The sequence below is a fragment of the Musca autumnalis genome, unplaced genomic scaffold (genome assembly GCF_047663935.1).
Source record: "Musca autumnalis isolate F117 unplaced genomic scaffold, ASM4766393v1 scaffold_5, whole genome shotgun sequence".
Classification (NCBI taxonomy): Eukaryota; Metazoa; Arthropoda; class Insecta; order Diptera; family Muscidae; genus Musca; species Musca autumnalis.
In genome coordinates this window covers 118,547,727-118,574,454 of record NW_027412088.1, presented here as the reverse complement: position 1 = coordinate 118,574,454, position 26,728 = coordinate 118,547,727, and the positions used below count along the sequence as shown (strand labels likewise).

The following is a 26,728-nucleotide window of genomic DNA, read 5'->3' as shown; positions in this document are numbered from 1 at the left end:
GCCAGGTTGGTAATTCTGGAGGTAATTTGTAGGTTAATAAATTTTAAATGGCTATGTTTCCAGGAAGTGGAAAATTCAAATTTATTATAACCTAATTTTTATCAAATACCGTGGGATAATGTAAAAAAATTAACCAACTTGCAAATTTGTTTAAGTTTGATACGATCGATCTAAACCTGAGAATAACGGGACTCTTACCATTCAATAAGAGAGTCAGGTTTTTAATAATACTACATTAAGAGTAAAGTCAGTGTGGAAAAAAAACATACAAAAAGAAAGAATAATGGTGACTTACGGTTTTCACGGGCTCCCTCGTTGAAAGGCCTTTCAAACCAAGATGCCAGAAGACGGATAAGCTGTATTTTATATGGTTTATGCTGTATATTTTTGATTTCCACAAAGTTGATGTCGCAGGTTGGTTATTTAATGCTAATAAACAACATTAAGTGGCTTACGAGATACACGGATATTCAATCAGTACTCCGACCAATTTCCGAAAATTTATATTGCCTTAAAATCAACTTCTTCTCAAGTAAAAACAACAAGTAAATTGATATGGCACATACACACGTGATTTGTACATACGTAATAATTGTTTTTTATTCCAATTTTGAGAAGTCAAATGGGGCTTTCCGATATTACGATCACTTGTTTCTTTCCAATAGACGAATTTCAGTCAATCAAAATGTTGAATTATTCTTCAGTTTTGGCTCCTTTGAATCCCGAACTTTGAATCCAGAACTTTAAATATTAGTCATTAAGTTTATATTTAATCAGTAGAACAAGCACGCACTTTGTGATTTTCAAAAGGACTGATCAACGCCTGTTCTACAGCAGCAAATCTACAGCCCAGGCACTTGTTACATGTTATGTGTGCAATGTTGGGAATACCTAACGCAGCCATGCACGCGTCTTTACGAAAAATTTAACTACAACTCTCTTTCTCATACAAAAACCCAAATAGCATTCTCTTCTTGTGCACCATTGACCTAACGGCAAAATTATTATTCAATAAGAGATTAGTTTTCTGATTAATAAGAGAATGACCATAATACCTCACCTCGCCAATAGGCAACAACAACGTATTAAAGACAATTTGTGATTTCTTTTACAATACCGCAGACAGTGTACTTTAATTGCTGGTTAATGTGAGAGTGATTTCATAGGCAAAGAATACCCAATGTTTCAAAATAAAAACTGGAATGATGGCGCATTAACTTTCGTAACTGACGAATTTCGCTTCCTCCAAATACCAGTATATTAACCAAAAGGGCCTCATACGGGGCAACCTTCAAAGCAACGAAATAACACAAATTCGCTTGAAAACGTAGAGTTTAATTCACTTCTTCTCACCAACCCTAAAGAATTGGCCACTTCCAAATAAGTGGATATGTAAAATAATCTTTGACTTTCTAATAACGTTGCGTATTACAACTTGGACAGATACTACGATGTGTTTCAGTCAACAATTTGTTAGAAATGGCGAAGAGGCAGGCTGTGTACCTTTATTTCAAACATCGCATTTATTCCAATGAAACGAAAACTAATTTTCTTACGATGCAAAAGCGACAATATGTCCTCACCAGAAAGAAACACAGCTATTTTCACACAGAGTAATACTCAATTATCTAAATCCATCCAAGAAGTGTATATAGAGCATATTTTTAGAAGGAAGTCCTTTTCTGAACTGCCTTACCTACTGGAAGCCATGTAAATGTCTGAGTGATGTTAACCAATACATTTGCAAACCGGAAGACCAACACAAGCGCCACTACATTTATTCTTGAGAGATTATTGTTTCAAGGGGTTTCGCGCTATTTTGGGACAATGTGTAGCAATTGTTCTTCCAATTAGGGAGAAAACACAATATTCTTCCATTTGAATCTATAATGAACATATAATTCCCCAGCAAAATTTTATGGAAGTGGTTCCATGAGATGCCATGATTTCACTGGATCTTTTGCATTGTTTCAAATGAAGTCGTGAAAGATCCGATCTTCTCATCAGCATTTGAACCCTTTCAAAGATCCAATTGAGATGAATTTTGTGTTTTTATTTATACACATGTATATATTTTTCTTTTACTTATCTAAGATTTATTAAAGCTATGTAAGATTTATTACGCTAGGAAGTCCCAATCATTGAGCAAAAAATAGAGTCGGACTGCAGTCTTTGGTATTATAAAATTTTCCTTGTCTGCTCTAGAGAGCCCTGCTCTACAAGTCGATTTGTAGATCCCCACATTTCCAAAATGTTCGTAAAATAAAATTCACGAAATAGTAATTTGCAGTTAGAGTCCATGTCGAAATCTGTACTGGTGATGGGAACTGAAAAACCTTTTGTAAGATGAATCAATCAATCAGTTGCGGATGAATTAAACTATGTTGCGAGTAGCGGCGGTGCTTAAACTGCAACAGCTGGACGGCCGAATGTCAAGTATCTCAATAAAGTTCTCAACCTGTCGCTAGCCACACACATCGTTCCCGAAGTCTGGAAAATATACCATCTACTGAAGTCTAGCAAGTATGCCAGCAAAAGTAAATCGTGCAGACCAATTTCGCTTTAGTCGCCCGTAACAAAGACGCCAGCATCAGAAATAACTGTCTAGTTGCCGATAAATAACATGAGATCCGCAAGCAGCACAACAACTGCGCTACACGCCATCTCTACTCATATTAGTCGAGGACTCAATCAAAGTAAGCCGTGCGATAGAACAGTGATAGTAGTGATAGTAACCCTTTGTGATTGTCAAGCACTCCACGCTGTTTGAGTTGATCGAGCAGACTACGCTCCGGCCAAGTTTGAAACGTTGGATAATATATTTTATGTTTGGACGCCTGTCGCGCGAAGAATTTAGGATCAAGATGTCCGAAACCCGTATAGTGAAACTTGGAGTTGTCCGAGGTGATATTACAGGAACTGTCTAACCTATAACGTATGCGGATGGTTGCACGATCTTGGTGTTAGGTGCCTTCCCTGATGAAATTTGTGAATGGCTAAACTCATTTTTGTCTGATCTTACCACCCTTTTCCACGCGAGGAATATACAAATATCAGCCAATAAATCTACGGCCACTTTGTTCACCACCTGGGCGGCAGAGTTGAGAACAATAGAGTTGAATGTCATGGTCGCTGGGTGCAGAACCAAGATCAACAAGCAGAACCAGGATCAACAAGCGTATCAAGCAGGTTTAAGAAGTATTCACATGAATGCAGTCGCATATTCAATAAACAACTATCTATCGTCTGCATGCGGTCCTCGGAGAATGTCGACCATTTATCTCAGCTGAGAAGCGTCAGCTGTCAGGACAAAGCAGAGGACTTTTGGCTCAATACGCTCGGGATGGTACTGCCGTTTAAATTTCTAAAGAGCAAGGTTTCATGACACAAAAGATCTGCTCAGCATCAAATCTACTAACAAACTCCAATATGTAGCCACATTCATTAAGCAGAAAAATGAACATATAAACTACTGTTACAACAACAAGCAGCAATTATAATTTTGATGATAATTAAATTATAGTTATTTCATAAATTGCTTTGAATAAATAAAAAAGCCATGAAAATTATATTTCAATACAGCATTTTCCGAACAAGACGTGAAAAATTCATGCCAAAGGGTTGGTGAAAATTACATGCCAAAGATTAGCGAAAATTCTATTCTAGGGAATTAATTAAGATGACATGCCAAAGAATTGTTGAAGATGCCATTCCACCGAGTTAGTGGAGATGACATGCTTAGGATCTGAAAATGTATTGCATATTTTGGGGGTCACGCTCTTGTAAAAAGAATGAGTGAAGATGCTAAAAAAATGACATTCCATTTCACTTGCACCCATTCTTGAATAGCATCTTTGGCATCGAACATTTTGCTGGGTTAATAATTAATAAACGATTTTATTAAGTAAATTGTTAATAACTGCTGTATAGATGGGTACTTCGCATCGATTTCGTTAAATATATCCATACAAAGATGTTCTTTAACTGTAATTAAAATAATTCTTTCTATTCGCAAAAATTGGAGGAGTTGTTATCATTATGGCTGCGGAAGGATTTCGGCAATATTTATTGCTTTGGAGCGTGGATTATTGGAATTTGGAAGGTAAAAATACGAATATAATTTACCTATTTATGGTTTGATTTTAGTTTTGATTTTGGCAATTTATTGCTCATTGATAGTACTATTTTTGTTGTAATATTTTTGCACAGTAAAACCAGCTGATGTATTCCCAAGCCGTCAAAACATATTGTAACGAACAAATTAGAAATATTGCAGATGTGACAAGGTTCATTTAGTAAGGTTACCCAGGTGGCGAATACAGGCATTAGTCTTCTCTTGGTTTCAAAAGTATTTGTAACATCGAGTATACTTTTGGTTGAACTGATACATTTTCTATTATTTTGTTAAAACAAAATATATTTTGACAGCAAGAAAAGACATCAGCTGAGCTTGTTTTGATATTTTCTTTTGCAAACATATTTAAAAACTCTCTTGATTTTCTATTTGTTTTTAGTATATTTTCGTACATTCACACACATTCCCTTAAATCCAAATATCAATTTCTCTGATATAATCTGACACAAAAACTAGCCGTATGAAAATTCGCGTAAAGAGGAAGGAATTTCAGAAAATTTTCATTTTTTTCTATACAATTTGTTAGCTTATTTTCCCCAAATGAATCTATGATTTTTATTTTGTGGCAAGTTAAAGTCGATGATGTCTCGTATAAAATACAGAAAAATATTTTTTTAGCCTTTCGCGCAATGATTTTCTAACTGTTGAGATATTTACGCCGATTTTTTCTTTCAGTTGATGAAGCAACGTTTCCTAATCAGATTCTAACAAAGAAAGCCTCAAAATATTTTCGCGAACACCGAAATGGCCGTTTAATTGATAAATAATTAAAATATCTCAAAATACCAGTAGAAATCATTTCGCGTAAGGCTATTTTTTTCTGTGTGTGTATTTCTTTTTTTTTTTGAATCGTCACAAAATTCAAATCCTAGATTCATTAATTTCCTAGACAAATAAGCTAAAATTAACAAGGGCTATTCTATAACTTTGAACTTCAAATACAGTGGATCCAAGCGAAAGTCGTACACCTAAAGAAATTTATTTAATTGACTTATATCTCCGACAAAAAAGGGATATGAAGAAAGTATTTGCGCAGCTTTTGAGTCCATTCGGTCGACAATTTAAAAACAAGAAATAAGACAATAATCAACCCCGTTTATATTGTTAAAAAATTCAATTAGCTAAAATACTAAGAATTTTAGCACCAACCGAAAGTCGTACAGCTATTATAAAGACAAAGTATTTGTTAATATAATTAATCCAATTACATGTTTTTATTTTTTATTAAGTCCTACGATCGATTTAGCGTAATCTCTGTACTTCTTTACAATCGATAGGGTCAATTCTGGAAACTTAAATCAGATTAAATGGGACAGAAGCGTAAAAAATTATTTTTGTGAAACCAAATGACAAAATGATTAACTAAACTTTACAAAAACAATTTATTCGATTTAGCATATATTGAAAATTAAAACTACAACACTATCCAATACTTTGATGTGTGGATTATACCACGGATGTGTGTTAAAAAGAAAAGAAAACATATAAAATATTTAAAATAATTCGAAAATTAAAAGAAAAATATTTCAAAATGAGTTGATTTTTAGTGTCCCGACTCTCTATTCGATTAAAAAAATATTTGGAAGCTTATTTTTCCAATATGCAGCCAAGTTTATACGCCATAAATAAATTATTAATTGGCGATAAAAATGATTAAAAAAGCTACACATAAATGTTATCCAAGAGCAATGTTTAGAATATCAAAACAATACCAACAAAGGCAAAAAATTTATAAAAGTGTACTTTTATAGATGCGACATGTTCTGGGCGGATCCAGACCTTATATAGCGAAAGAGCCCCACTTATCGTTTCTTGTCTAATACGCGAATAATAAAACGTATAGCATCAGTGTATCAGTGATGGTGTGGGGCTTATCTTTCAGATATGGATTTTTGTTTTGTTTTTTTTTTTTTTTTGTTTTTTTTTTTCAAGTCATTGCGAATTGAACTATGCGATTTTACAGTTTAATTGAGTTGTTACTACTTGGCAAATTATGTATTGGTAAGAATTGTTCTTTCTGCCAAAACTTTGACTTCAAGCATAAAAGCTTAAAAGGACGTGAATGCTATAGCATTCCGATGCAAAATTACGTGAATGCTATAGCATTCACATTGTCAGCCAATTTTTGTTCATTTACTTGCATGCAATCTTAAGTTTTGGTGATTAATAAACATAATACGATTTATTTCAACAAGATACATTATATAATAAATAAAAAATAATAGTAATAATCAATAATTAATAAATAAAAACAAAAAACTCATTTCGAAAATAATTGGGTGTCATTTTTTTAATGGTTTCAAAAACATTGGTTCGCTAGAACGTAGTCCAATCATAAATCATCTATAGAGGTTGTAAGGCTGAAAAACTTCTCTAGATGATCTGTTCTTCCAAACATCTTTATAGGAGAGATTTTCAGAACAAGCGGCGACATATGTATTTTATACTACAGTTGTACAGAACCGTCTAAAAATATTCTAAATCGATTGCAGAATTCAACTGAAACCAGGCATATGCACAAGGATTAATTATATTATAAAATACTTTGTATTTATAATTGTTGTATGTCTTTCGGTTGGTGCTAAAATTCTTAGTATTTTAGCTAATTGCATTTTTTAACAATGTAAACGGGGTTGATTATTGTCTTATTTCGTGTTTTTAAAATGTCGACCGAATGGATTCAAAAGCTGCGCAAATACTTTCTTCATATCGCTTTTTGTGTCGGAGATATAAGTCAATTAAATAAATTTCATTAGGTGTACGACTTTCGCTTGGATCCACTGTTTATAGCCAAGTCATAGGAAAATTCGTAAAAAAGTAATAAAATCTTTAATATTCCATATTTTATGTTAAAATATGAAATAATTGCTAATAACAAATATATTTAAAAATGATCTGCGAGAAACAAAACTAATTTTTAAATTATTCCCTTATTATTCCGTAAAGCTAAATGGGGGATATGTGGAGTTAAATACACCTTCGTACAGTGAGCTTCAAGATAAACTTTACACCTCTCAATTTTTTAATTGCATTATTACACCGATAAAAATAAGGATATATAAATACAATATAAAATTGAAAGAAATAAATAAAAATTAAAAGCAAACGATTCATTGATTTCAATTTCTGACCTAAAAGCCAAACAAAACAGCAAAAAGATAATAATAACTTTAAAGGTCAACGTAAATTACATCGAAAATATTATTTTACATAAATAACACTTTAAGTACCACAAACATACAGTGCTTCTAACGGTCGTAAATGAATAAAAATAGTTTCTTCTAAATCTATCAAAAGTATTATTATTTTCGGCAATTATTTGAGAGTTTGTACATTAAATATGGTATAAATAAAGATTTTATTCATTTTTTACTTATATAAATAAAGCAACCCATTTTAATTGATGTCGACGAAATGTCTGTGAAAATGATCTCGGATTCTTAACGGATTTGCACACTATGATCCCCAATAAATTGCATCTAGAAAATGCTGAAAAACTCAAATGAAATATTGACACTCTAGAGAGAGTTCGATTTGCCAACTACAAACTTTTTTCAGAAGCATATTAGCCCCATTACTTTACGATGATAACAGTGTGACACAAAATGGAACTCAAAGTCTGGGGAGTGGAAAATTCCTTTTGGAGATGAAAGCCCTTGGTGAGTATATGAGGAACCCAAAAGGAAATTTTCGCCATAGGTCAAGTTTCCGAGATATCGCGTGATGAATTTTTTGATTTTCTCCTATAATATTTGGGAAAATAGCTTCATATCTATCTTTGCCGTTATTGTAGCTTCGTTTTGAGATTACATGTCTTCAGTCAAATCGATTGGCGAATCTTTTTGCATAATATTTCATTCTTCTAACTCTATTCCTTTCATATCGTTATCGTCCTTTATTTCTTGAACCATAGTAGAAGTACCACAAGATGAGATTTTTCAACATCCAAATATTCAACAAAAATGTTACTCAGAGGATTTTAGGTACGGTTCTCTTTGGCAACTAATTAATATTGTCCCGTTTTCATTGTCCTTTTTGAAGTTTACTCGGTCTTGGTTCAGAAAAACAGTATATTTGGTTTTTCTGTATATTCGACATTGGTTACTTATTGGTATGTAGACCTATCAATTGGTTATTGCTTATGTAGACAACTGGGGTGCTTCTAAAATATTTACCACAAAAAGCTCCTGAAATGAAGAACGCGTTAATAACAAATGTTCATGGAGGACAGATCCGGTTATCTCATTTTTTGAACCGGATATTCCGACATTAAAAACGATTTTTGAACCGGTTTTAAGTAACCGATTATGCTTATAGAGTTCTCAATCATGTCTTTTTTTGAATCAAGACCAAGTAAGCATCAAAAAGGACAATGAAAACGGGACAATATTAATTAGTTGCCAAAGAAACCCGTACCTAAAATCCTCTGAGCAGCATTTTTGTAGAATATTTGGATGTTGAAAAATCTCATCATGTGGTACTACTACCACGGTTCAAGAAATAAAGGTCGAAAAGGATATGAAAGGAATTGAGTTAGGAGAATAAAACATTCTACAAAAAGATTCGCCAATCGATTTGACTGAAGACATGTAATCTCAAAACGAAGCTACAATAACGCCAAAGAGAGATATGAAGCTATTTTCCCAAGTATTATAGGGGAAAATCAAAAAAAATATCACGCGATATCTCAGAAACTTGACCTATGGCGAAAATTTCCTTTTGGGTTCTTAATATACTAATCAAGGGCTTTCATCTCCAAATGGAATTTTCCAGAAGTTAACAATTTCTGAAAATAATTGTTTTTTTTTTTAATAATTCTTTGCAAACTTGGATTTACACAGACACAGCATCATTAATCGTAGCTTTTTCTTAGCTCGTAAATTAGTCCACATTCTTTTCGCGCATCGCAGTATTTTTCACTACATAATTCTCAATACGATGATACCCCGAAGTTGTTGTATGAAGTCGATGAACATTTTTTTACAAACATTTTTATCAAACAAGTAACAGATCCAGAACAATCCTTATTTTGAGGCAAATACAATTACACCAACAACCAAGAATCCATTTTCTATTGCATTTTTCTATTATCAGTTTTATTTTATTTATTTTGTATTTTGATTTATACATAATTTTTGAAACTCGCTTTTAATTACAACTTAAAAAAGTACACATATATGGTCTGTTCCAGAACTGCAAGAATCTACGAATTTTTACTATTTTTTTCGATAACATAAAGAAAAAAATAATAGTAGCTTCTTGCAGGCCCTGTAACAGAGCAATATTTTATTTTTTGTAATTATTTTCAACTTACACATTATAGGTAGATTCCCAAATTCGTTGTTATCAAAAGATATCATATATTTATTTTAGTCATGGCCGATGGAATTTTAAAGCCGAGAGGTATTGTCCTAACGAGCTCGAAAGAAATTCTTCCTCGAATGACAACATATGCTCTGTTCCAGTACTGCAAGAATCTACTAATGTTTACTACTTTTTCGATAACATAAAGGAAAAAATGTTATCGTAGTAAAAAGTAGTAGCTTCATGCAGGTTCTGGAACAGAGCAATAAACTACACATACATATATTTTTTCTAATTATTTTCAACTTACACTTTATAGTTTTCCGAATTAGTTGTTTTAAAAAAATACCATGTTTTTATTTTAGTCATGGCTGATGGAATGTTTAAGTCAAGGGATATTGGCTTGCGTGCTCAAAAGAAAATTCTTTCTCGAATGGCAACAAAAAATATTGCCAAAACCTTTATTGATGGTTCCACAGCGTCATTATTGGATAACTTGTATCGTCTATGTAAATTACATGTAAGTATATTACATTAGTTATAATCTCAATGAAAATAATTTCCCAAAACTTGGGACTACGTTATTTATCATGATTTTACACGAAAAAATAATTTATGTATATTTAGAACGAAAACGATGAAATTTATATTCATTTACCACTAGGCACAGTGATTCAGAATCCTGGCAAAATTTCTGTAATTCTGAACGAAATTTTCACTTTTTCACTTTCTCCCTAAAGTTGAAACGGCGGAAATACGAAACTCATGGGGAATTTGAGTTCAAAATAACCCCCATGAAAAAAATAGGCTGGGTACTTGGTTAGTTCTTCGTTTCCCGCTAAGTGAACTCCATAGCCACATCATCAGTAAATAAATTTTTGGCAATTGTTTTAACCCACTTAGCATCGAGAATTGTTTTGTCAGAAAACTTAAAATTTTATATGTAAGTCATATTTTTGAGACTTTTTAAGAATTTTTTTTAAATATTTTTTCTGCATTACCTTACAATAATGTAAGGTAAAGCAGCTTAATATAGTTTGTTTATTTTTAAACTTTTAAAGATTTTTAAGTTGGAGTCAGTTAAACTTGAGCTGGAGTCGTCATAAAAATGGGGAAGAGTTCATTGTTTCAATATCATTGCCGGCTACAGCGAATTAATCTCCTTCAATATTTATGTACATATTTCGATGTTTCACTCAACGGTCAAAGTGGTGCCGTCAGTAGCGTCACACAATGCAAAAAACTTTAAAGTAGTTATACCCACTATGTGCATACGATTTTGATGAGCATCCGTATAGATTCGTCTAGAGCAGCGGATGTGCCTCCAACTTTCTATTTTGGATAAAATACCCATATTAATCAAAATATATTTTTGCTTATTTTCAAGGCATCTATATTCGCGGTATAAGTGATTGGAGGGAGGGCTCATTAGATCCATCGAGTAAAAAAACTAAATTCACGCGGGTTTCAAAGGAAATTGAATGACACTTGTAAATTTTACATTCAAATTTACGCAGAAAAATTTTCGACTTTGGAGTCCAAAGTTTGGACTCCAATTACTATTATGCTGTACGGACCACACTCATGAGGTACACATAAAACGACGTTATCTTGTTGCGCGTCCGGATTTCTTAAAAAAATGTCAGCATCAATTTTAGGTGGATCGAAAAATCATACACTAGTTCTACCAAATACCAATACCAAGTAGCGCATGCACATTTTACAGCCTAAGATGATATAAAAAAAACCTTTAAAATATTTATAGTAGATGAATGAACTTTAAAATGCCAGGATTTTTATTTTTCATGCATTTTACATTACATTTTACTAACATTTTAAAATAATAAAAACAAATTACTTTCGAATGTTGTTCTTCGGGAAGAATGATAAATTATTATTCAACTCAACCCAAATCAATGAAAATTAATACAGCAAACAATCTAATACAAAAAATATTTTACCTCAGCGACATGGAAAACATTAATGAAAACACTAAGAAAATCAAAACAATACTACTAAAAAATAATTATCCAATGACCATGATAAACAATCTTATAAAGAAACAGCTGGAACGCATAAAAACCAACCACTCAAAATGCAGAGATATGGAAAAAACAAACTTTTTCAGTGTACCATACATACCGAAGCTTACGCACAACAACACCATAAGAACAATAACAACAACACTTCACAACAAATCAGCAATAGCATACAAATCCAACAACACATTACAGAGAGTATTTACTAAAAAAAGGAAAACGGAGAAACTTAAACAATGTGACGTTGTGCGCCCGCCTGCGGGATATACGTTTTTTTATATATAAGTCTAAAAGATTTATATATTGAAAAGCTCTATCTTATGGGAGCAGAGCTGAATGCTACCGGGCGCGTCCACAGTTTGCGGATAGTGGGATGCCTCGTAGCTATACGGGGTAACTGCAATTTTGCAGTCGCGGACAGTCAGCGGTCTCGGGAGGAGGGTCTCTGAGTGGCATCGGTTACCTAACAAATTCTGAGTGCCAATGATACCTGAGACGACAAGGCGGACATTTGGCACCTTTAAAAAGCCAAAATGCTAAAAAAAGGTGGTCCTCCGACTTCACAGGGGGTTACTCGCTGGCCCGATAAGCCGGAGTGGAAAAAACAACACATCAACGAAACTACACAAGCAACAAGATTAATAATAACGGATACAATGATACGACCAATGGGGCGCCACCGTGGTGCAATGGTTAGCACGTCCGCCTTGCACTCAGAAGGTCTGCGGTTCGAATCCCAGGCCAAGCAACATCAAATTTTCAACGGTGGCAAAATTCCCCCTCAGTAATGCTGGCGACATTTCCTGAGTATTTAAGCCTTGAAAAACTTCTCTACAAGTGGTGTCGTAAGACACGCCGTTCGGACTCGGCAATAAGAAGTAGGTCCCATATCATTGAGCCAATATGAATCGGCGTGCACTCATTGATATTAGAGAAGTCTCCCTTGTCCCATCTGGGATTTTTGTGGAACAATTATATATATATGATACGACCAATTGGCTTTAAAACACGGACACGAATTGGAACATGGAATGTTAGGACGCTAGTTGAACCATCTCGTCTAGTGCAAGTCTGCAAAGAGATGTCGAATTACCGATTGGATATTCTGGGACTTTCGGAAGTCCGCTGGAAAGATCATGGCGAAATGTATACAGATTCTGGCGAATATTTTGTTTTCAGTGGTGCCAACACCTGCCACAGAAACGGCGTCGGTCTCCTCATGACCCCACGGATTAAAAAAGCACTCATTGAATGCAATCCTATATCAGAGAGACTCTTAATAGCCCGTTTTAAAACTAAATATAGGAACCTAACCCTCTTTCAATGCTACGCACCTACTGAAATGGGTGACGAAGAGGCAAAAAATGCATTTTATGAACAACTAAACGCAGAGATAGCAAAAGCGAATAAAAGCGATATCAAGATAGTCATGGGGGACATGAATGCGAAAGTTGGCATAGACAACACCAATCTGCGCTTTGTAATGGGCAAAAACGGTTTAAGCGGCTCACGAAATAATAATGGTGAACGCATGATCGACCTGTGTATGACAAACCAACTATACATTGGAGGTACGAGATTCCCCCACCGAGATATACACAAGTATACATGGCAGTCTCCTGATGGTGTAACACGTAACCAGATTGACCACTTTGCAATAAGCAGAAAATTTTTGGGATGTCTCATGGATGTTAAAACTATTAGAGGAGCTGATGTTTATAGTGACCACCAACTCCTAGTTGGAATTCTTAAAATGCGCCCCAAAGCATTTTACCATAAAAAAACAGTGAAAGACAAATTTGACACACAGAAATTAAGATGTCCCATGGTAGCAGAAGAGTTCTCTGAACATCTCAGAACAAAACTACCACAGCGGTGTAATAATTGGTCAGAAATATCTGCCATTTGCAAAGAAAGTGCACGGGAAGTTTTAGGCTGCACGACGCACTATACAAAACCTTGGATAAGTGAAGGTACCTGGGCTGTAGTAGAAGAGAGAAAGAGACTAAAATCTATTATAGATTCACTAACAAACCCAGTTGAAATATCAACAGCAAGGAGGGAGTATAATATAGCAAACAAAAATGTTAAAAGGTCCGCACGTAACGATAGAAGACTCCACTATGAACAAATAGCAAGAGACGCAGAAAACGCAGCAATCCGTGGAAATACACGTGAAGTTTTTAAAGCAGTAAGACAACTCAGTTCAGAGAAAATACGTAGCGTATCTAATATTAAAGACGGACATGGAAATATTCTCACTAATACTTGTGATCAACTACGGCGGTGGAAAGAATTCTACGAAAGCTCAAGTCAAACCGTTACACATATGTACATCAAATACATCATCAGTCCGACGGAACCCAAGGAGAGATATATCAACAGCAGTACCTTCTTTATCTGAAATTAAATTCGCTATCTCGAAGTTAAAAAACAATAAATCACCTGGCCCCGACAATATACCCGCGGAATTATTTAAATATGCTCCTATACTACACACATATATCTGGCCCCTCATTAGAGAAATTTGGGAATCAGAATCTATACCGCCTGATTGGATAGAGGGTTTGATAGTAACCATACCAAAAAAAGGAGACCTTAGCGAATGTAGAAACTGGAGGGGCAAAACGTTGTTAAACACTATCCAAAAAATTCTAGCATTTATTATACTTGAACGCATTTCACCAGCAATAAAGCCAAGTATAAGAAAAGAACAGGCGGGTTTCCGAAAAAACAGATCCTGCGTTGACCACATAAGCACGCTAAGAATAATTGTAGAGCAATCCATAGAATGGAACAGTCCGCTTTATTTAATCTTCGTCGATTTCGAGAGAGCTTTCGACACGATTGAAAGAAGTGCCATCTGGGAAAGCCTTACAAATGTTGGCATACCCACCAAAATAGTGGAAATCATCCGTATGAGCCTCTAAGAATAAAAAACGGTGTTAGACAGGGATGTGTACTCTCTCCTCTATTATTTCTGATTGTCCTTGACAAGGTACTAATAAAAACAAACGCGGAAGCCACGGATGTATACAGCAGAATCAATAAAGCTCGTCACGCCTTTTCATCACTTGCAAGAGTATGGAAATCCTCCCAAATATCCAGAAAACAAAAAATTTACATTTTTAATACCAGTGTGAAGTCAGTACTTTTATATGGCTGTGAGACGTGGAAAGTGACCGAATCAATCACACACAAGATACAAGTATTCATAAATAAGTGCATGAGACGAATACTCAAAATATTTTGGCCATTACAAATAAGCAACCAGGATCTGATGAGAGCATGTAATATGATTCCGATAGATGCAGAAATTAAGCAGAGGAAGTGGAAATGGATTGGCCATACTCTACGTAAAGAAGACACTGACATCGCTAAATTAAGTCTCCAATGGAACCCACAAGGTCGACGGAACAGAGGACGTCCAAAAGCAACCTGGCGAAGATCGGTGGAAGCTGAACTCCAATCAGCAGGAAAAACTTGGTCTGAGATATATATATGGCGCAGAACCGAAACGAATTCCGAAATTTTTGTACAAACATTATAACCTAACATAAATCAAAATAACGTCAATTTGCTTGTTTAAGCTAGATGCTCCACTTGGGAGTGCTGTTTATCTTCTGTGAATTAATATTTTATTTATGTAATGAAGTGGAAAAAAAGCAACAACTAATAAAAAAAAAGTATTAAATCTGAAGTTCATTCATTAGAGTTCGGACCGAATTCGATCCGAATATCGTCCGAAACTTCCGAATTTCATAAGATTTTACTTCCAAATACGGACCAATATCTGTCCAAATGTAGGATAATAAATAAGAAATTCATACGATACTTCATTATAATTCGGACCGAATATGGCCCGAACGTCTGCAAAAACATCGGACTTTCGGTCAGAAAACACGTCAACCACGCCTCGAATGTTTCCTCCGAATTTCGGGCCGAATTCGTTCCGATTATGGTTTGCTGGGCTGTTTGGTTTGTCAAAGTGAAATGTGTCTGTATTTTCAATTATTGAACTGTTTTCTTCAGAATTATAAATGAAAATCCATATAAACATTTACATTAACATTTTTAGATTATTTCAAGAATGTGTTATGCAAATTTAAATTAGGATTTTCTGTGTTTTTCGCTATTTTACATTCTACACGACAGCAAAACAAACCTATCTATCGACATACATACAGTGCTGCTCAAAACATTCGCAACTCGAATGACTGCTTCACTTTTTATATAGTTCTGTGGTATTTTATGGATTTGAAATGCAGATTATTTGTAGGTTGATTGCTTATTGACCCTTTTTTAAAGATTTAAAAAATAATTTGCAATAATTGAACTTATTTTACAAAAATGGACAAAACAAAGCTCGAACTCACTTTTGGTCTTGCTTAAAACATTTGCAACTGAGAAAATTTGATTCAAAATCTGAGGAAATTATTTTTGTTTTCATAATATATTGTGAGTTAAACCTTTTATTTATTATCTGGATACATCATAAAGGTATCCAGTTAACGAAATAAATTAATATGTTTATTCGGCCCGAAGCGACCAAATGTTTAGTCCGCACTATAGGGACTTGGGTGGAACAAGTGTATGTAGGCTCTCCCAATAGAGCCAGTACGCCCAATGCGTACGAGTGGCCGTCAATATAACAATGAAAAGAAATAGAAATAAATAAAACACGATAGTTTTATTAGTAAAAAGGTTGGCTCAACTGCCTGTGTTTATTCACTGGTAAACAATATTACCTTTAACAATTATGTGCAACGATATGTACAAAGGCTTACGATAAAGCGCGGGAGTTGTTGCTTGCAAGTCAAGCTGTTATTATGTTTGTTTGTGTTGACATCTGCATGGATGTTTAAAAGTGGCGGTTGTCAAATCAATATTCGTTGAAATCTCTCATACTATTACAGGAGTGTAATAAATGGGCATGAGGAGATTTCAACGAATACACCTATGCAATTCATAGGTCCAATTTAAAGTTGTAGAATCAATTCTAACCTAAACATTTGCCGCCTCCCTTGAAACATCCAGATGTTTTAACAAATACGATAGAAAAGTATGTGTACATATGTAAGTATTCAGCATTAGTATGTATAGTGCAGGCGTGAGCATAACCTTTTACATTTTTTCTTTCAAACGATTTTGATTTTTTTTTTTTTTTTTGTTTTTAGCATTTCATTTTTTTTAAAAACAATCTTACATGCTAAACGATGGGCCATGAGGGACCCCGGGCCATTAGGGACCCCGCGGTAAATATGGCCATTAGGGACCATGTGATAGTCTTACAAACTAAACGATTGGGCCATTAGGGACCCCGCGGTAAATATGGTCATAAGGGACCATTCAAGTGACTGGGCCATTAGGGACCCAGCTGTTGTGCAGATCACTATAGACCTGGCTAACGAAAGGGCCATTAGGGACCCTGCGAACGATAGTGCAACGTGAGCTAACGTTCGTTATGTTTGTTTGAGCCGCTTTACAACGATTTTCCGTACCATTTACGAAAACGACAATTTATGTGACAGGGCCAGTAATGATCCACCCAAACGATGTATTTTGAGCGAGCAGTGAACCAGACGAAAGTCGAAGAGAATGATTTTTAATTATCTTCGGGTACAAATCTGCTCCTATCAAAATATCTACCTGACGCGATTCGCCGAATTGAGGATCTGCCAAAACTATATTTGTAACGTCTTCCTTAAGGTCCGACGTGACCGAAAATGTTGGAAGATTTCCCGATATCGAATCTACAACTAACGCCGAAATTTCATAAATAGACGACCTGTCACCACAACTACGAAGTTTCAATGTACAACTTTTACGACATGTAGCTGCGACAGTATTATTTACTCCAGATATGGACGACTTATTGGAGTGGACCTGGAGTCCCAGATCCTTCCGAAGTCGTTCCGAAACGAGAGACGACTCAGAAGCGGGGTCGATCAACGCCCTAGCAGGAAAAGAAGCACCTTGGTGAACGATATTCACCAGTGCTGTTCCCAATAGAACTTTTATTTTCTGCCTGACGTGGAAGGATTGACGAACAACATTATCTACCGATGGCGAAGGAATGCTAGAAGCTGAGGAAGAAATACAACTACCATTTAGAGTTCTAGGCCGAAAAGCGGAAGCTGAAGCAGACAACTTCGAACTTCTGGGAGTCACAATTTGACTCGGACTGCTCACCATAGAGCGATCCTTGTGCAACAGAGTGTGATGTCTCTGGTTGCACTTTCGACAACAACGACTAGCACAATTTTTGACTTCGTGTCCCTTCTGAAGGCAATTCACACACAAACGATGCCTTTTGACCAATTTATATCTTTCCACCGGCGTACAATTTACGAACCGCTGGCAAACATTTAATTTATGTTGTTGCTCTGCACAAAGAACGCAACAAGACGTAGGGGATGAACGAAGGGATGTCGAAAAGTGTTTGGGAGAAGAGTGAGGAGAAGTACAAGGTTTAGGAGAGACTTTACAAGTCGAATTATACAAAGTGCCAACACTTCTCATTTCATGCAAACACAGAAGAGTTCGAATTCTCTCTGTCAAGAATGCATCTAATTCTTTCCAAGTTCAAAGACGAGACTTATTTGTCACACTTTGCTCCCATAAAGCGTGTGTGATCTTAGGCAATTTTTGTAAGCAAATGAAAACCACAATCGGATCCCAATTATCCGTAGGTATTTCATAAATTGTCATTGCCGAAAGACAACTATTTATTCCACGATGTATTGATTTTAGTCCCGAACTGGTTTCCTGATCCAAAACAGGAAGTGAAAACAATGATTTTAATTGGCTGTGTACCAGCAATCGTGGATTATCGTAGGTGGAATTCAATGCATTCCACGCAAGATCGAAACTCCGATGAGTTAAAGGAAACTTCGAGACGATTTCTCGAGCCTCACCACTAGTTTTACTCACCAGATGACACAAGCGTTCAATATCTGTCAACTGGGAGTTATTTATATAAACCGCACTGAACAAATCTCTGAAAGTGGGCCAATTTAGAATATTTCCATTGAAAACCTCAACATCCAAAGGAGGTAACGCAAGATTATGAATGTTATCAAAATTTGTGAGATCATTAACGAAGTTTGTGCCTATTCTAGGATTCCCAATACTCAATATTGAAGAGCTAGACGCCTGTGTTCCCACATCACGAGAGAGATGGGACGACAAACTCACGTTTTTAACATTCACATCACAGGACTGTTTTTCCACAGAAATGTCGCCTGGATGTTTTGTTAAGAAGTCTTCCGAACTGTCCAATGTATTCGGGGATATTTTAGATGAACTACTAAATTTGGACAACAAGCTATTTATTATTGTAGAACAATTAACATATGTTTGATACGACTCCTCATAAATGGACTGAAGTTTCTCGGGACTTTCTATACGAGAGAGGCATTTTTGAAAAGTTTCCTGAAAGGTTTTCCACAATTTTTCAATTTCCTCACAATAAACTTCGAGGCCATAAAAGTCCAGTTCGTCTTCCTTTAATGTACTGAAGTGTTCAGCGAATGTCCCGATAGACTTGGACGCACGAATTAATAAATGTGGAGGAGTGAAAGCCATATTAGTGAAAACTAGGAAAAACAAACCAACAAAATGGCGAATGACACAAAAGTACAAAAATATAAAGCCACAAAGAATAATGAAAATAAAATATATTATTTTTCACAAAACCAGAAATGTTCAAGCTACCTATTGTAGCGAAACATTCAGAAAGAAAATTTTAAACTATATTTAAATCGGTAAAATGTACACTAAAATATATTATTTCAACAAAAAGAGGAATTCTTAAACTACCAATTGTAGCGTTCTGATTTAAAATCGGAAATCTGAAATTTGAAACAGTATTCAAAATCCCACAAATTGCACCAAATTGTTCTAACAAAACTCGATCAAAATGCAATTGACAACTCGAAAGGTCTAGAAACAACCTAAGAATTTGTAATAGGAAATTAAAACAATATTTAAATTCCAAAATGTATGTAAATTACTATTTAATTTACCCGCAATTTGAAACTATATTCAAATTCCAAGAGCAAATCGCAACAGAAATTTTAAAACAATAATCAAAATCCAAAAAATGCACTAAATTTTGCACACGAAAAGCAACCAAAAATTATTAATTATAATTAGCAATTGTCTATGAGCAACAAATTTGCAATAAGAAATTAAAACCAATAGTTAAATATCAAATTTTGTAAATTACCATCTAATTTACAAAAATATGAATGAGATAATTAACAAAAAAGCCGATATAAATTGCACAAAAAATATATAGTACAGTTATGCATCCACCAAAATTATACAAATAACTACCGAATGTAGCGTATTTGTTTCTAAAAATGCAACTTGAAATTCAAACTATATCAATTCCGACAAAACTTATCAAAAAGTATGGCTAAAAACGCCCTACACAAGAAAATGTCCAATTGACAGATTGTAGGGTGCGTGCAATATCAAATGCATACAAATAACTACCGAATGTAGCGTATTTGTGTCCAATAATGCAACAATAATTTCAAACTACATTGAAATTCCAAAAATATACAAATCGCAATAAATATGTTTAAATAACTCCCTACACAAGAAAAGGTCCAATCGACCGATTGTAGGGTGCACGCAATTCCAAAATGTCCAAAAATATTATTAAAAAGTTCCCTGACACCGATTTATTATATTTACTATAAAATATAATAATATGTGTCACAGTACTAATTTACTGACCGGGTACTGTGGAATAATACACCGGCGGGAGACTGTGCAATAAAAACGGACACGACAGAAAGAGGAATGTCCAAAAATGCAATATTTATGCGTACATGCGTGTGTGTATATATTTGCATGCAAGCCACTTACTGACCGACGAGACGGTACGACAGAGCGACGATGCTGTGTATGTAGCTATACTAGCGAGTGTGTATCAACGCAGAAGGGACCACGAATAGCCCGTGCAGTGTAAATATGTAAACGATGTATTTATGAAAATATGTTTGAATATTTACACTGCTAAAGCTAGCGAAAACGAAATCAATGCAAAATAAAGTAGATTTGGGTAATATTTTAGGGAATATTTTAACACTTTCTGCAACAACAAAGCAATAAGTAAAAGAAATTTACAACGACAAATTAGGAGAAAAAGAACGAAAAATAAGCGAAATTTTTGGAACAAAATATTTATTATTTTTGTTTTGATTTTGTTATTCCCGTATACACGTCTGTCCACGATTTGGACTTTGACCGATCGACAAAAAGAGGGAATCTATGACGTTGTAAAACGAGATGGCCACAAACAAACGAACGAACACTTGTTTTTATTTTTTTATTTTAAAGCTCACTTTGCACTATACGCACCTTGTAATGCAGGATTAATGGACTGTATATTATTTATTAGGCTTTCCAAAATCAAAGCGATGATCCAATCCGGCTCGAATTGACCAAATGTTTATTCGGCCCGAAGCGACCAAATGTTTAGTCCGCACTATAGGGACTTGGGTGGAACAAGTGTATGTAGGCTCTCCCAATAGAGCCAGTACGCCCAATGCGTACGAGTGGCCGTCAATATAACAATGAAAAGAAATAGAAATAAATAAAACACGATAGTTTTATTAGTAAAAAGGTTGGCTCAACTGCCTGTGTTTATTCACTGGTAAACAATATTACCTTTAACAATTATGTACAACGATATGTACAAAGGCTTACGATAAAGCGCGGGAGTTGTTGCTTGCAAGTCAAGCTGTCGATCGATCCTTTTTTTGTTTATTATTAGCTGTGTCTGGTTACCCTAAAATTTGTAACAATTTGTACCAATTGTTGCTGGAAGTCGTCTGTTAAGACAAAAAACCAGCAAAAGAGAGCGATTCGAGAGAGACATTTTGACAGTTCTTTCACTGAGAGCTTGCAAATTCTTGCTGGACAAATTTCTTCTAGCAAGCACTTGCAAGCTCTTCTTCTTCCTGAAAACAATCAATCAGCCGTTTTTAGTTTTTTGTTGATTTATGTTTGTGAACATTAAAAACAATTTTATTGTGGAAATAACGTAGTCTAATTGTATTGTTTTATGGAGAACAATTTTGTAAAGTGGAAAAATACTTTTTTGTTTCATTTTCTTTTTTATTTTTAATAAAATACAACGTGTTTGCTTCCTTTGTTGGCGGACAAATTGTTCTGTTTTGGCAAGTCAGCTGATTGCTTGCTGGTTTTTGCTGGGAAGGTGTCTGTTTACTTTTTACAATTTTCTAGCAAAAGAGAATAAAAACCTCTTACTCTCTGAGAAAGTTCTTGCTGGACAATTCTTGCTGGGAAAGTAACCAGACAGACTTATTATGTTTGTTTGTGTTGACATCTGCATGGATGTTTAAAAGTGGCGGTTGTCAAATCAATATTCGTTGAAATCTCTCGTACTATTACAGGAGTGTAATAAATGGGCATGAGGAGATTTCAACGAATACACCTATGCAATTCATAGGTCCAATTTAAAGTTGTAGAATCTATTCTAACCTAAACAAATATATCCTTTGGAATCCTGTCTCTAAGGATAATTGTTAAATACTAAGGTTTTATTCGATATTTTAAAGAGTAGAGTTCATTTTAGGGCCCCGGACCCTCCTATATGAATTTAGATCACTTAAGCTGATCGGATGCGTTAAGAACACAAAAAATATTTGCCTAAAATTACCAGTTTTACGTGGTTATATATTCTTTAGTGGCGGTATTATGCCAAAACGCCGTCTTATGTGACATCTGTGGTGTGTTCATGGTGCAATTTGACATGTTATATGTCCGGTTAGTTTTTAAATCTAATTAATATCTCGACCTCATGCCTCTAAGGATAATTGTTAAATACTAAGGTTTTATTCGATATTTTAAAGTGTAGAGTTCATTTTAGGGCCCCGGACCCTCCTATATGAATTTAGATCACTTAAGCTGATCGGATGCGTTAAGAACACAAAAAATATTTGCCTAAAATTACCAGTTTTACGTGGTTATATATTCTTTAGTGGCGGTATTATGCCAAAACACCGTCTTATGTGACATCTGTGGTGTGTACATGGTGCAATTTGACATGTTATATGTCCGGTTAGTTTTTAAATCTAATTAATATCTCGACCTCATGCCTCCAGTACCATCTCTTCCCATAAAATAACCCCAGATCAATATAAAACACCTTCTACGTTTTGGGTCAACTTTTCTGTATTAGGGGATAAATTCGATTATAATTCGACCTGGTGATTAAGTAAATTTTTTTAAGTCATATAACTCAAATATTGAGTTAAACTGACGAAAAGAACTCGATTTTACAACTCCAAAAACAATTCCAAACATTTTTTGCAAAATTTATATGAAAAATTGAATATTTCCTGGAAATTACTATTTTCCTAAAATTTGCCTATATTGGTACACGTATCTATGAATGTATTGGAGGGTTTTGTGTAGTGTTGGGCAATCTCGTTCTTTGAGCGAATCGATCTTTTTCATTCCGTTCACCATAAAGATCCGGATCTTTCACTTCGTTCTTTGGCACTTTTTCGTTCAATAAAACATGTCAGTCTATAACACTGGTCAACAGGACTTTTGTTTCAACCGAAGTTGCAGTTGTTTCTAGATGAAATCGGCGAGTTATTTTCAAATCCGGTCCCGGTTTTTCTCCATCAGCTCTTGTTTTTGAGATATAGCTCAAAATCGGTTTTTACGAGTTTAACCCAGACTTTCGTTATTTTCAGATACAAACAAATATTTTTTGTGGGTTTTTCGACATTAATATATTAAGGACATGTTGTACGCTCGATAAAATCGTTTTTGAAATAGTTATGGTGAGTATATATCAAAAAAATATAGAAAATATACGATGGACCTTGTAAAAATTGCATATTTTGAGTACTTTAAGCTGTAATTACGTCATCGGTTGAAGTCATAGGATCTTCGTATGGTACTCCGGATATGCTTAGGGTGTCTACTATATAATCCAGTATTCCAATGTATAATATAAAGTTCATAGTCCCCATGATTCGGCCATAACCTAAAAATCGCCATGACACTGCTAAAGGGAAATAATTTACCAGTGATATCATTACCACATAAGCCATTTACTTTTCAATGGCAGTCTTCATGATGATTTTTAGGTTATGGCCGAATCATGGGCGCTATGAACTTTATATTATATTGTTACGGAATTAGATTTAACTAATGTCCGTGTAGACGTTGTTTTATTCCCCGATACGATTTGTACCAAATAAAACAGGGTTCGTTTTAGATTACGTTTCTACAATGCTTTATTTACTTTATTACACTTCTTCGTAACCGACTTTAATTACTAAGCACGCAGCTTGTCTCTAGTTAGCACGCAGCTATTCTTTCACCGATCTGTTCAGTTCAACGCTTAAAACACAACTACTCAATGTTGCCATTCGTAACTCTATTTATACCAAAAATCTCCTTGGTCTAGAAATATCTAGAGCATATGGCAACACCTCGAATCTGTACAACGAACACACAGACGCACATTCGCACTAAGCGAACAACCATACTCACATACATACATGGGGGATGATCAATGACGTAATTACAACAACAAATGAATGTAAGAAAAGAAGTGACAAACTAAACAATAATTACATGACTATGGCAAACAAAATAAAAGCACATTAATGAAAGGTAAAGAACATCTAGAATAATGAAGATAATTCTACATGATAATTGTTGTTGCTTAAATAGAGTAACTGCGTAATAAAAACTTTACGTTACAATTCAAATTTTTAAATTAACGGAAATTAAACTAAACTAACTTAAACCTATCAGTTACATTCGTAACATTGCCTCCCGCTTAAGCCTGTTCGTCCCGAATAGGCACAGTTCCCTCTCGGTGGTATGGGCATTGGTAACACTGCCTCCCGCTTAAGCCTGTTCCTCTTGACTAGACGCAATTCTCGTTCCGTAGTGCTGGCAACCGATTTAGATGTACCCTCTACGCCATTAGCTTTGGACTTTCGCTCTTTTCTCTCCAGGTATCGTGACGTTATATCTTCTTTCTCGGTCACCCTCCTAAGTGCCACCTGGTCTTCATCAGACTTGTCCTTCCTTGTCGTACGGCCGCTTTTCGATGGACCTTTCCTCGACGTACATCTTTGCTTTCTCGTCCTCGTTGCTGGATTTGTCCGCTTTCCTACGGGCCAATTGTCGGCGGCTTCCACCTTCAGCGTACGGACATCGACAGCGATCTCGCCGGATTCTGCCTTCGGGCGATGTTTGCTTTTATCGTTGTATCCCACACTTATCGGTATTTCCACATTGGACCATGTCATCACACGGTGCTTTATGTCCAGGTTGATATCGAAGGCAATCATGAAGTCTACACCAAGTATGACTTCGTCCACAATATCGGCCACTATAAAATCGAAATTTACAGATTTTCTACCCATGCTCAGCCTTTGGTAGGCCTTTCCATGCACCGTTGTAGTCTCGCCTGTGGCCGTCCGCAATTTGACTCCATTTAACGGCAATACCTTCCCTTTCACCAAATCCGGTCTAATAATGGACTTTGTTGCACCGGTGTCCAATGTCAAGGTACGCAATACACCATTGACGAAGCCTTTCACCGTTAAGTTGTGATTCTCCTGCTGGACTATGGCTATAGAAATTGTGGGACCATCGTTTTCATCATCTGCCAGCGGCGTCTCGTGATTGACGGAATTCCCTTTATTTGATTCACCTGATGTCACCCTTTCCAGATTCTTGGCCACCGGTTGGTCGTCGCTTTTTGAAGGCGGTGAGGTGGATCTGGGCCTTGCTTGTCTCAATCTGCATTCTCGGGCCAAGTGTCCAGTTTTCCGGCAGTTGTAGCAAGTCTTTCTCGTTTTACCAGCCCCTCGTTTCACACGCATTAGTGCATCCTTTAGCGGATCGACAACGGTCTGGGAATTGTTGTCCTCAACTTGCAGCCTCCTCACGTTGTAAGCTTTAGGTTTCACCAACATCTTCGCGGTTTCTTGGGCCAGGGCAAATGACACAGTTTCTGCAAATGTTCCTATTGGTGCCGCATACGTCGCAAATTTTATCTCTGGATCATGAATACCACTTGCAAATGTCTCAATCTTTATGCGGTCCACCAATGGATGTGTCTCTCCTGGATATGCCAACTGCCCCAACCGCGCTATATCAGCCGCAAAGTCTTGTAAGGTCTCATTTGGCTTCTGGACTCTTCCCCTCAGTTCCATTCGGTAGATCTCCTGCTTGTGTTCACTACCGTACCTACGTTCAAGAGCAGCCATTATATCTCCATAGTTGTTCCTAGAAGCGGCGGGAATACTCTGTAATACGTCAGCAGCATCACCCTTCAATGCCATAAGGAGTGATACCGCCTTGTCGTTGTCGTTCCAAGAATCTCTAGCAGCCAATGTCTCGAACTGTAATTTGAACACATTTAAAGAGGTTGAGCCGTCGAACACTGGAGGCTTGATTTTTAACGTGTTATGAATAGCTCTCACTGGGCCACCTTTGATTTCCAGTTCCGACATTTTCTTTTCTATGCCCAGAATCTTCTCATCTTGAGCCAGAAATTTCTCGTCAACAGACAAAATCTTTTTATCCAACTCTTTAATTTGTACCTCCACGTTTTCTACTCTCTTTTCAATCACTATCGTGATATTCTCGAGTTTCTCGTTAATTTTTCTAGAATTCTCTTCTAACTTTTCCTCTAATTTGTCGTCGAATTTGGCAAATCTTTCCTCCAATTTTCTGGAATATTCTCCACTCTTTCTGGAATTTTCTTCCATTTTAGCATCTAATTTCTCCATCATTTTACTGGAATTTTCTTCAACCATTCTACAATTTTCCGCTTTCATTTCCATCACAAGTCTGGAAGTTTCTTCATTCTTTCTAGACATCTCTTCTAACATCTTACTGTTGTCAGATTTCATTTCCAGCATCATCATAGCCAGCATTGATTTCAAAACGTCACCCCTGGCAGCTACCGACGAAACTTCCTCAACGCTGGATTCGCCCTTTGCCGATAACTCGACTTCCTCCTTACCGTCGAACTCATATTCATCGATGTTCATTCCACGGCGCTCGAACTCTTCCAGCAAGCGTTTTTGTAGTTCGGCCTTGTTGCCAGTAGAACACAACTCCAACTTACTTAGCTCCTTCTTCAAGTCTTCCACTCGTAGATCCTTAAACTTCATTGTAGGATGATCGTAATCTCACTGCTGACACCAATTGTTACGGAATTAGA

General features: G+C 35.8%; 1 protein-coding gene across 5 annotated transcripts in view; it reads left to right on the top strand.

The window, feature by feature from the left end:
- Positions 1 to 26,728, top strand: part of sigmar (Tumor necrosis factor alpha-induced protein 8-like protein sigmar) — a 139,371-nt gene that overhangs the window by 98,106 nt on the left and 14,537 nt on the right. For 3 of the 5 annotated variants that reach the window (XM_073956089.1, XM_073956091.1, XM_073956090.1), the window contains exons 2-3: positions 4,025 to 4,102; positions 9,805 to 9,959. In XM_073956089.1, the coding sequence (XP_073812190.1) occupies positions 4,039 to 4,102; positions 9,805 to 9,959 (219 nt within the window). In that variant the 5' untranslated portion in view covers positions 4,025 to 4,038. Of the gene's footprint in view, positions 1 to 4,022; positions 4,103 to 9,804; positions 9,960 to 26,728 lie in introns of all 5 variants that reach the window. The other 2 variants (XM_073956092.1, XM_073956093.1) reach the window with 2 other exon arrangements.